Here is a 12713-nt window from a genome sequence, read left to right as displayed (position 1 = left end):
TTCCTTAATATTTTCCTTCGTTGATCGTATTGTTGTGAACCTATTCACGTTGGAGAGCATATTCGAACATATTCGTTGGCCGAGGCATTTTGATGTAATGTAATACTTTTCCGTTTACTATTTTTGAAAGCATAGGCAGCCGTGGCAGTGTTCCGAGCTCTGCAATACAATTTTCTTACCCAATGTTAAAGTTGCTTAAACTTACATTATACACCCATTAAACGTAAAAATAATAATTGTATTGATATCAATAAAATTTTATTCTATTGATTTTCATGACATGAAACGCTATGACTAAGGAATAACATTTTATTGAGTAGTTTTTATAGCTGTTTCGATGATGTTGTCTGGCATCAGTGTCGAAAAAATAACGAATTTCACCAAACAAACAAAACCATGGTCGAAGATTGAAAAATGAAAATTTTACTTTCAGAGCACTTGCTCGAGTTTTGATGGGAAGTGTGCGAAAACGATCATTTTCTTCACACTGTTTCGCAAAATTATTGATTTTCGGGCGAGTGATGAGGGAGGGACATGAAAGAAATGAGCGCCACCTTAATATAGAGAAAATATATTGGAAACGGAAAAAGTAATTTTCTTTTATAATTTTTAGTTTGTGTTTAATTCAACCCAATGCGAATTTTAATTGGATTAACAACACCTACACTATACTATATGTAGAGCATATGGGAAATCACTTTTTCTAATATTTCTTCACTTCTACAATTTTTCTCGCCGCTTAACCAAACGACGCGTTCTCGAGCGGAAAAACAGCTTGATTTTTTATTTATGAAAATTGAAAAAAAAAAGGTTTCACATATCAAGTAATTTTCACCACAACACAAAATTTACACTTACACTTGTGATCATTTTTTCACAATACACGATCGGCCATTGATATGAAATTACACGAAGCAACATTTCGGTGGGAGCAAAAGCGCCCCCTATGTATTTGCAATGTTTCTTCTTATTTTCCTTTGTTTACGGAGACTTTAAATCAAACGATTCAATCGTCTCCGATTTTCTTTTCTACTATTTTTATTATTCTAGTTTCAAATGTTCTATATTTTCCTGTAAAGTCCTGTTTCTTTCAAATATTCAATTAAGTTATTCTCCTGAATGTCATCATTACTCAATATATCCCTTAGGTTTTTTCCAATATTAATCCTAATTCTAGCATCCTTCGTATGTTGACAATCCAGTAGTAAGTGACTTACAGAGATGGGAGCCTCGTTGCAAGAGCATTGAGGTTTTTCTTTATTTCTTTGAAAAAGATATGTATGAGTGACCTTTGTATGGCCGATTCGAAGAAGGGTGAGAAGCCGTCTTTCCTTACTGTTGTTTCTGTCATGCCATGGAAGAGTGGTATTTTTAATTTTTTGAAGAAAAGTTGGTCTGTTGTTTCTCCAGGCTATGTTCCAACTTTGGTGGATCTGCTGTTTTACCCAAAGTCGCATCGCATCGGAGCGAGGAATGGGTACATTAGGGGGTTCTTGAATTCTGCCCCTACCGGCTAATTTGTCGGCGACAATATTTCCAGGAATTCCGGTATGACCGGGAATCCAACAGAAGGTAATATTTTTATCTGAAGCAGCTTCTTCTATTGCAATGATCCATGGGTGAAGGTTTTTACCTTTTCGAAGAGCCCGGAGACAGCTCGCGAGATGTGTGCACTCTTGGGTAGCGATTAGAAGCGAAAATGCTTCTGTGCTAAAAATAGTGCATTGGGGAGGAAGCGAGAAACTACCAGTATATCGGTTTTCAAAAATACCGCAACCGACACCATCAGTGCTTAGTGTATACTTGATGTTCAAACTGGAATTTTGTTACTACGAGGTGATTGAAATAGGCCTTCACTTTTGATGGGAGATCTTCTGCACGAACTTCCTTGAGTAAATCAAGGTTAACATTCGGCGGTTTTACATTCCAATTCCTTTCCATGACCGTCAAATGTACACATATATCGGGAAGATTCTAATTCGTGTGTTCTTTGAATTGGTCCTTTGCCCGAGATATTAATGTAACATCATGGTCACGGTCAGGAATTGAAAGGTAACGAATAGCTCTATTTGTTACAATCTTCGTAACGAGTCGATCAAATGGTAGTTGCCCACTCTCTGCCATAACAGCGAGGGTAGGACTTGTAACGAAGGCACCAATGGCTATCTTTATTGCCTTGTTATATACCGGTTCGATCGTTTTTAGTGGTTTTTCACCACCTCGGCTGAAGATGCTTACTCCATAGAGAATTTTTGGTATTAACCAAGCATTTATTATCCGTAAAAGAGATTTCCTATGTCCCAAAGCTAGATTGCCAGAAATCGCCTTCAATAGATTCAATCTATTGCGGGCATCTTTTTTGACCATCTGAGCATGTGGTTTAAAAATCAGTCTCTTATCAAAAGTTACTCCAAGTATTTTGAGAGTTTTGACTGAGGGAATTTGGGTTTCGAAAATTTTAGGGTTGGAAACTTTGAAGTGAGCTTTGGGATTACATATATGCAGAAGTTTTGATTTTTCGGGGATATATCGAAACCAGCCCAGTTTTGAACAGAATCAATCGCTTTCTGATGTCTTTTTCTTGTTGCTGATGCAGTGACGCTAACTGAAACTAGCACATTGTCGCTAGTACTAGCACAATGTCGCATAGACAAGAATTTTTACATTTTCCGGAATTTTTGCAAAAAGGGACTGCATAATAATTATGAAGAGGGTTGGCGATACAACCGAGCCTTGGGGAATTCCCCTTTCTTGGATTTTCAATGAAGATTTTGTGTTGTTGACTATGGCTCTGAGTTCTATTTTCTAGGAAACTTTTCACATAGAAACCTAGTCTTCCACGGATCACCCAGTCGAAGAGACTCTACAATACTGGATATCTCCATGCTGATCAAATGCTTTACTTAGATAAAGTGATGCCACATCTGCGTGGTGATCTTTCTCAATAACGTCATGTACAATAGCCTGTAATTCTTCGAGGTGATCTTCTGTGTATTTTCCCGCACGAAAAGCGAACTGTCTTGGATCGAGCAGCTTATTAGACTCTAAAAAGGTCTTTAGGCGTCGATTTACTATCCTTTCTAGAACATTTCCAACACAACTCAAAAGAGTCGAAAATTGTATAGAAGATGCTGGTTTTGACTACGTCTTTCATTTCTGTACCGGGGTGTTAGTTCAAAGTTTCTAAAACGAGAGAGTGACGCTGGACTGCAAGGTTTTGAACGTTAATACCTCTTTACCGGCTGGATGGAGTGGTATAATAATCACTTCATCCAAGAGATAAAATGTCAACGAATTATATGATTGTCACTTTTCGGTTCAAAAGCTTAAAAATTGCTTTGAAAACAAGCTATTGAAATCATAACAATCTTGCTCATTGATGATGATTGGTGATCGCAATGTGTTCCCGAACACGGTCACAAAATATAGGCACATGAAGAAACCGTGATTTGTTTTGCTCGCTTGCATGAGTGTTTGGGCATTGAGCTTCGTATTACGGAATGGAGGAGTAGGCATGACAATATGGGGTTGCAGTAGAAATGAACACACTTTTAAAATCAAAATTATGAATGAGAATTAATTTTCCCAAACCAAATTAGTACTCTATGTAAATGAAAATCACTTTTGCTTGCAAGTAGTGAAAAAATATCATGCAAAAATTGTGTCTCTAGATAATTTTATATTATAATGTTATGTTCTGGTGAGAATATCTGAAAAATCTGAAAATCGTTTAAATTAGGGTCATAACGACGTACGTCTAATAGGTAAATAACACCAAGAAAAAAATTTCATACAAATTTAAGCAATTTAAAACTGCTTTAAGGGCGACTAATCTGATAGAGAATAGCTGGTCTCATACAAACTAATGTCGTATCCAGATGACACCATTCCACCGTCAACGCGAAAAGCAGACATACGCAAGGCGTGAGTACTTTCACTCGCATCGGTTTCTGTTCTGCTTTCGCATGGAACAGTCATGAAAAATTGTTTGCGTATGAATGCGTCCGAGCGAAGTAATATTCGCACCCATTTACGCATTCGGCTTGGTGTTCACGTGATGTAATCCAATAGCATCAGTTTGGCTTGGTGTTCCCGTGATGTAATCCAATAGCATCAGTTTGGCTTGGTGTTCCCGTGATGTAATCCAATAGCATTTGGATCCAAAAATGGTCCAGTCGGTAATTTTTCCGATCATAGAGAACAAACTCATTGCACCACTGATACGCTCAAAATATTTCAAAAATCCAAATATTTGTCGAGTTGTTATCCAATCAATTTTAGATCGGAACCAATGACGGAGAGGTCGAGAGAGAACGCGGTTTTGGTCATAGAATACGTCAACGGCGATCGCTTCATAAGTTTTCCAACCAGTGCTTTAAACAATCTTTGGTTTTTAAATTACAACATACGAATCAACAAATTAAAAGAATAAAAAAAATTGATTGTTCTATTGTACATACCTTTCAATTCATCGACAACAGACGTGCTTTCATTGCTAGACAACGTATTTCCAGTATCAGAATTCTTTTGTTTTGAGCCTGTTTGTTGTGAAGGAACGTCATTTCGAATGGCTGAATTTTGTGAGATATCGTCTAAAGATTTCTGGATGCAATCACCTGAAAATATACATGAGGGTAAAAAAGTATTTAATGAAAGTCATAGCCGGAAAATTACTTCATTTAATTAAAAAAAGTTAAGATAATTTAATCACAGTTGTTATCAATAACCTATTACAATGCAAATTGATTCGTTTTTGAGCAAACTAATAGCAAATTCGTTTTTAAAACTGAGTTAGTGCCAAACTGACTCTGTAATAGAGATGGGCAAACCGTTCACGAACGGTACGAAAGAACAAGTTCACCGAAAAGAGTGAACGAGCGGTCATTCTTTTTTTAAGGAAAGGTAGTTCTCCCCACGAACTGATTGCGAGCGAACGGTTTGTGAACGAACTGATTCCGTAAGAACGGTTTGCGAGTGAACTGATTGAGAGTGAACTGTTTGGGAACGAAATGTTTGAGAACGAAGTGTTTGCGGGCGAACTGTTTGCGAGCAAACTAGTGCGCTGGACGGAATGGATAAATATAACGAGAACGCTTGTAAGGAAAATAAAACGATTTGTCATTCATCAAAAGATCATTAACTGCCACATCCGCAGCAACCGGCCTGAGAGGAACCATTCGTGCCCGAGGAATGATATTTGGTCTCACTCCGTGAGCATTGTTGATCTGCTGAGCTTGAGCTTGAGCTTGGGTAGACTGTACAATTCGTAGTTGCTCTCCGTGATTGACCTGAACCAACCAAATTGCACAAAGAACACACAGAATGACGCTTGGGACTAGCAAATCATTCTCGTTGTGCAATTTTCGGTGATTCGAGCTTTCAATGATCAATAACGACGCCGGCCACGTCCTTACAGTCACCAGGGGAAGGGTAGGAATGTTAGTATGATATTCGCCGCCCGAAGGCCAGAAGGGTCGCCTCTATAGCGTGGTTCCCTAGCGTTTATCATGGAAGGGATAGTTTGTTAGTGGGAAGGGGTAATAATCAGGATTCACTGTGGTAAGTGATGTGATTATGCTAACGCAAACTAGAGATCACTTGACGAAACGAAAACTTGAAAACCAAATGCATTTCGTAGCCGTGAAGATATTAAAGGGTGACCTGAAAAGGTCTCTGCAAAAGGATCATAACTCTGGTAAGTGAATTAATTTTGTAAGCGTGGACCCAATTACTCGTTGAAACGAAAACTCGAACATCAAATGCATTTCGTAGCAGCTGAACGGTAACCTGAAAAGTCTCCTCTGTTCAACGGAGCAAAAACTCAGACTCGGATCGGACTTAATACTTGTGCCTAGTCGCACGTCATGCTCTTCCATTGTAATACACGGAAATCACGGAAGTTTTCCGAATTGGGACTCTAGCATCTTGAACCTAGTCTTGCAATTTATATTTGAACCTCGAAAAGGAAAACGTGATACCTGCGATTTGGATTTGTAATAAAAACTAACAATTTCTCAAGTAATCATTCGAGCAATTATTAACGAAATCATTGTTCTTGTAGTAAGGGTTAGAATGACATAATTGAAGGAAAAGCAACGTCAATCCTCTATTCAAAAAAAAAAACCGAAAAGGAGATACATACAAGAAGAACTCACTGACATTCAAGGTGAACTACTAATCCCAAGAAAAAACATGTGTGAGCAAAAGAGACAAATGTAAGTTAATTCAAACTTTTCTCTCGACCTCCGTAACATTCTCATGGTCGAAACGCAAACTACATTGAATATTCTTGCATGGAAATCTTATGGCCGCTTGTACATACACATCAAAGTCAACGTCTAGCTAGATTTAAAAGAAAAGAAAATCGATGTTACGTTGACGTCAATGCGCTCTTTATCACGAAGACAATATTAGATATATAAAAACCTCTAAAACTATTGGATCTTCTAAAACTCTAGAATGTCGTTTAGATTGAATGCAACTTCGCGCGAAAATGCGGCTGCACAAATCTCACGCAACTGCGAGAAGTAAACAACGACATAGAACTGCACCGGCGTGGCTACACCGTCCGCTCCGCCTTGCCGTGACCGAAATCGTCTGCCTCGAACAAACAAAACAGCCTGCCTCCATCCGTCAGCTATCGCACAATCAAAATATGCTCTCCGATCCAATCCTCTCACAAAAACTCGACTGTACGTCAACCGACGAAAAGAATCAAACTACCTTGGTCTTCCGAAGCAAACGAGTCCGTTCTGGGAAGCAAGGCAACCACACCAATACAATCACATGTTTGCTGGTCATCCTCCACGATCGCGCACTCGTAATGCCACACTCACACACGCAGCCGCACCCGCCATCACCGCAGTCTTCTACTGACTGACACTTTCTCTCTCTCGCACACAACACCGAGAGACTTGAAGCGGATTGCATTTCGGATCGGTTATAAAAATAACAAATTGTTGATAGTACTTAGCTGGGATGTTGATGTTTCTCGATACAGTTGGATCATTTTGCTGGCAGAATTAGTGGTTAGTGGATTCCATCCTTAATATCACTGCTGTAAAAAACATGCTCTAAAAAGCAAGCTACCACGCATACACACATAACCACGGTACACGAGAGAGTTGAAAAAAAACAACGCCATAATCCAGTAAAATAACCATAAAACTGATTAACTGAATTTGAACTTTTTTTTTCATTACAACACCATTAACACAACGAAACCAGAAACCATTTTCACGATAACTTCCACCAACAAACTATTCCTAGCAGCGAATAGAGCCGAAACAGGTTGAAACGCGCTAAACAAAGAAGAAAAAAAATCAGACGCGGAGCAAAGAAAAACTCATCCGCACCCGACGAGTGTTCGGTCGAGACTCTCCGTGAGCATTGTTGATCTGCTGAACGACAATTCTGCGAGCTTTTTCCAACCGATCGGTGTTATTGTTGCGGAAAAAGCCGAGTTGATATAGATAGAGCAACACTCCTACGAAAACTACCGTTAAGCATCTTGCCGGAGACGAGTATAGATATACAGGTCGGACTCGATTATATACAGACTCGATTATATGTGATTCGATTATATACAATTTTGGACTCGATTATATACAGCTTGGAAAAAAATGTTTTTTTTCTAGCTTATTTCAAGAAGGAAAGGAGAACCTTTCAGCGTTAAGGTGAAGTTTAAGTGGCTATTACATGTACAGTGGAGTAAAAATCGGGATTTTTTAAGATATTGCTTGAATTTTCACCAGGAATTGTTTAGATCGATATTGCAGCCAAATAATGAAAGATAGAAGTTGGGCGTCAAAGAACGAATTGTAGAGCGGTTAAAGAACTTCAATTTAATTGTTGCAAAGCAATGTAGTTCAATTTAAAATTTTAGGATAAAATTAATAATAACACATTAAAAATTATTAACTTTGAAGTTTTTCACTTCCAAAATGTTATTAACATCCACTAATTGAGTTGTTCCACTACTAATCCTGTACTAATTTTTCTCATCTTTCAAATGAAATCATCAAAATTGTCTTCCGTAGCGTACTTTTTAATGTAGAGCCAGTTTGAAGCAACAGAGTCCGAAACAAAAAAAAGTTCTATAACTCTGTCATTGTTGAAATTCGAAAATATGCGTAGGAGGATTTTTTTCATCAAATATAATCTTCTATCACCTCCTAAGACAATCTGGATAAATTATTTTTTTTTCGTGTGAGAAAGGTGTTTTCTGACTTAAAGGGGATGAATCAAAAATCAAATTCCTCTTTTATTTTCAAAAATCGAAAAATACATGTAAAAAAAACAAATAAAAAAAATTTTTGACTCGATTATATACAGTGAACAGAAATCAAAAACTGTATATAATCGAGTCCGCGCTGTACCACGGTCATCAGGATTCACACCCGACACAAGGTAAAGAAAATGTCCAACCAGTCACGGTTTTCTTGCTCCTCGACCACAATATTAGGAAACCAACTGTTGCAGGTTGTGCTTAAAGTGTTCCAACAGCGGTAATGGCAGTGGCAGTGCCCGAGGGTACATTTGATGAAGCAGCTGCTGATGGTGAAGTTTCCGCGCCCACTCCAAACGCAGGTGATGATGGCATTGGAGAGCTTGCACTGTTTGGTATCGTGGATTGACTAGATGATCCTTGATTGACAGGTGTTGGTGCTGGTCCGGGATCGCCCCATTCGAAGTTATCGAAGCTGGATAGCTACCGGCTGATGGCATTGGCGAGAGGTATGGGTAGTATGCTAGGTTCGACAAAGTATGTGCGAATATTGGATTTGGAGGGATGTTAGCTGCTGATAGATTTGGCGGAGGGCTCTACTTGGTGAAGCTGTAATTGCAAGTTTGCTGGGGCACTTGGAATCAATGTTGGTGGATTGGTCTGCCAATTAGATATCACATTGATGTGAGTTTGCTGACCTTCATAATGGCGGATCTAATATAATGCTATCTTTTCTTCCCGATGTGCGGAAATGCGAATAGTGCTGTTACATTTAAGAAAGAAACAAATGACAATCTTACATTTTTTTTAAATATCCTCCTCAGATGGACTCCCATTTGCAAATTTTGTTTTTGAATTGATCTTTTTTTACACAAATGCGAGAGAGCGCACCAAATCTAAACAGTGCCCTTTAGGAATTTAGTAAATATCATTACCTCCAGAGATGCCAGCAGAAGGTCTTCGTCGAAAATATGAAATGTTGATGTGTATAAATACCTGCCAGCTACCTTTGTAACCGTGAGAATAGTAAAGTGATGCTTGAAAAACTGCAGGGAATTGAGTCAAGACATATAGAAAAGAAATACGATATCCCTGTAGACTGCAACAGAATAGAGTCTCCGATAAAAATTAAATATCAGTAAAATTGCGAACTTGTCTGCAAATTTGGCATACTTGCATTGATGATAAACAAATTTCGAAATAATTCGAAGACGAACGGATTGATAAATGTGCTTAATCGAAGTCGAACGGGTTACAAAATGCATTATTTTGCCAATTTCAACCCGTTCGGGATCCGGAATAGAGGTGAATTCCTTAATATTTTCTTTCGTTGATCGTATTGTTGTGAACCTATTCACGTTGGAGAGCATATTCGAACATATTCGTTGGCCGAGGCATTTTGATGTAATGTAATACTTTTCCGTTTACTATTTTTGAAAGCATAGGCAGCCGTGGCAGTGTTCCGAGCTCTGCAATACAATTTTCTTACCCAATGTTAAAGTTGCTTAAACTTACATTATACACCCATTAAACGTAAAAATAATAATTGTATTGATATCAATAAAATTTTATTCTATTGATTTTCATGACATGAAACGCTATGACTAAGGAATAACATTTTATTGAGTAGTTTTTATAGCTGTTTCGATGATGTTGTCTGGCATCAGTGTCGAAAAAATAACGAATTTCACCAAACAAACAAAACCATGGTCGAAGATTGAAAAATGAAAATTTAACTTTCAGAGCACTTGCTCGAGTTTTGATGGAAAGTGTGCGAAAACGATCATTTTCTTCACACTGTTTCGCAAAATTATTGATTTTCGGGCGAGTGATGAGGGAGGGACATGAAAGAAATGAGCGCCATTGTGGCAGCCATTTGTGGCTAGCTTCCAATTTAACCTTAATATAGAGAAAACATATTGGAAACGGAAAAAGTAATTTTCTTTTATAATTTTTAGTTTGTGTTTAATTCAACCCAATGCGAATTTTAATTGGATTAACAACACCTACACTATACTATATGTAGAGCATATGGGAAATCACTTTTTCTAATATTTCTTCACTTCTACAATTTTTCTCGCCGCTTAACCAAACGACCCGTTCTCGAGCGGAAAAACAGCTTGATTTTTTATTTATGAAAATTGAAATAAATCGTTTCACATATCAAGTAATTTTCACCACAACACAAAATTTACACTTACACTTGTGATCATTTTTTCACAATACACGATCGGCCATTGATATGAAATTACACGAAGCAACATTTCGGTGGGAGCAAAAGCGCCCCCTATGTATTTGCAATGTTTCTTCTTATTTTCCTTTGTTTACGGAGACTTTAAATCTAACGATTCAATCGTCTCCGATTTTCATTTCTACTATTTTTATTATTCTAGTTTCAAATGTTCTATATTTTCCTGTAAAGTCCTGTTTCTTTCAAATATTCAATTAAGTTATTCTCCTGAATGTCATCATTACTCAATATATCCCTTAGGTTTTTTCCAATATTAATCCTAATTCTAGCATCCTTCGTATGTTGACAATCCAGTAGTAAGTGACTTACAGAGATGGGAGCCTCGTTGCAAGAGCATTGAGGTTTTTCTTTATTTCTTTGAAAAAGATATGTATGAGTGACCTTTGTATGGCCGATTCGAAGAAGGGTGAGAAGCCGTCTTTCCTTACTGCTGTTTCTGTCATGCCATGGAAGAGTGGTATTTTTAATTTTTTGAAGAAAAGTTGGTCTGTTGTTTCTCCAGGCTATGTTCCAACTTTGGTGGATCTGCTGTTTTACCCAAAGTTTCTCATCGGAGCGAGGAATGGGTACATTAGGGGGTTCTTGAATTCTGCCCCTACCGGCTAATTTGTCGGCGACAATATTTCCAGGAATTCCGGTATGACCGGGAATCCAACAGAAGGTAATATTTTTATCTGACGCAGCTTCTTCTATTGCAATGATCCATGGGTGAAGGTTTTTACCTTTTCGAAGAGCCCGGAGACAGCTCGCGGGATCATAAAACAGAACAATAGGAAGAGAATCATGTGTGCACTCTTGGGTAGCGATTAGAAGCGAAAATGCTTCTGCGCTAAAAATAGTGCATTGGGGAGGAAGCGAGAAACTACCAGTATATCGGTTTTCAAAAATACCGCAACCGACTTCATCAGTGCTTAGTGTATACTTGATGTTCAAACTGGAATTTTGTTACTACTAGGTGATTGAAATAGGCCTTCACTTTTGATGGGAGATCTTCTGCACGAACTTCCTTGAGTAAATAAAGGTTAACATTCGGCGGTTTTACATTCCAATTCCTTTCCATGACCGTCAAATGTACACATATATCGGGAAGATTCTAATTCGTGTGTTCTTTGAATTGGTCCTTTGCCCGAGATATTAATGTAACATCATGGTCACGGTCAGGAATTGAAAGGTAACGAATAGCTCTATTTGTTACAATCTTCGTAACGAGTCGATCAAATGGTAGTTGCCCACTCTCTGCCATAACACCGAGGGTAGGACTTGTAACGAAGGCACCAATGGCTATCTTTATTGCCTTGTTATATACCGGTTCGATCGTTTTTAGTGGTTTTTCACCACCTCGGCTGAAGATGCTTACTCCATAGAGAATTTTTGGTATTAACCAAGCATTTATTATCCGTAAAAGAGATTTCCTATGTCCCAAAGCTAGATTGCCAGAAATCGCCTTCAATAGATTCAATCTATTGCGGGCATCTTTTTTGACCATCTGAGCATGTTAAACCACACTCAGTCTCTTATCAAAAGTTACTCCAAGTATTTTGAGAGTTTTGACTGAGGGAATTTGGGTTTCGTACATACCTTTCAATTCATCGACAACAGACGTGCTTTCATTGCTAGACAACGTATTTCCAGTATCAGAATTCTTTTGTTTTGAGCCTGTTTGTTGTGAAGGAACGTCATTTCGAATGGCTGAATTTTGTGAGATATCGTCTAAAGATTTCTGGATGCCATCACCTGAAAATATACATAAGGGTAAAAAAGTATTTAATGTAAGTCATAGCCGGAAAATTACTTCATTTAATTAAAAAAAGTTAAGGCAATTTAATCACAGTTGTTATCAATAACCTATTACAATGCAAATTGATTCGTTTTTGAGCAAACTAATAGCAAATTCGATTTTAAAACTGAGTTAGTGCCAAACTGACTCTGTAATAGAGATGGGCAAACCGTTCACGAACGGTACGAAAGAACAAGTTCACCGAAAAGAGTGAACGAGCGGGATTCTTTTTTAAGGAAAGGTAGTTCTCCCTACGAACTGATTGCGAGCGAACGGTTTGTGAACGAACTGATTCCGTAAGAACGGTTTGCGAGTGAACTGATTGAGAGTGAACTGTTTGGGAACGAAATGTTTGAGAACGAAGTGTTTGCGGGCGAACTGTTTGCGAGCAAACTAGTGCGCTGGACGGAATGGATAAATATAACGAGAACGCTTGTAAGGAAAATAAAACGATTTGT

The 12713-nt window shown here is 38.1% G+C and overlaps 1 protein-coding gene across 3 annotated transcripts in view; it reads right to left on the bottom strand.

The window, feature by feature from the left end:
- LOC129761600 (dentin sialophosphoprotein-like) overlaps window positions 1-12713 on the bottom strand; it is a 257335-nt gene that overhangs the window by 27226 nt on the left and 217396 nt on the right. For all 3 annotated transcript variants that reach the window (XM_055759356.1, XM_055759393.1, XM_055759441.1), the window contains exons 8-9: window positions 12057-12212; window positions 4461-4616 (exon numbers count right to left, since the gene is read on the bottom strand). In XM_055759356.1, coding sequence (XP_055615331.1) covers window positions 4461-4616; window positions 12057-12212 — 312 coding nt within the window. The remainder of the gene's footprint in view (window positions 1-4460; window positions 4617-12056; window positions 12213-12713) is intronic.

Source organism: Toxorhynchites rutilus, chromosome 1 (assembly GCF_029784135.1).
Source record: "Toxorhynchites rutilus septentrionalis strain SRP chromosome 1, ASM2978413v1, whole genome shotgun sequence".
In the NCBI taxonomy this organism is placed as follows: domain Eukaryota; kingdom Metazoa; phylum Arthropoda; class Insecta; order Diptera; family Culicidae; genus Toxorhynchites; species Toxorhynchites rutilus.
This window is presented reverse-complemented; position numbering and strand designations above follow the sequence as displayed.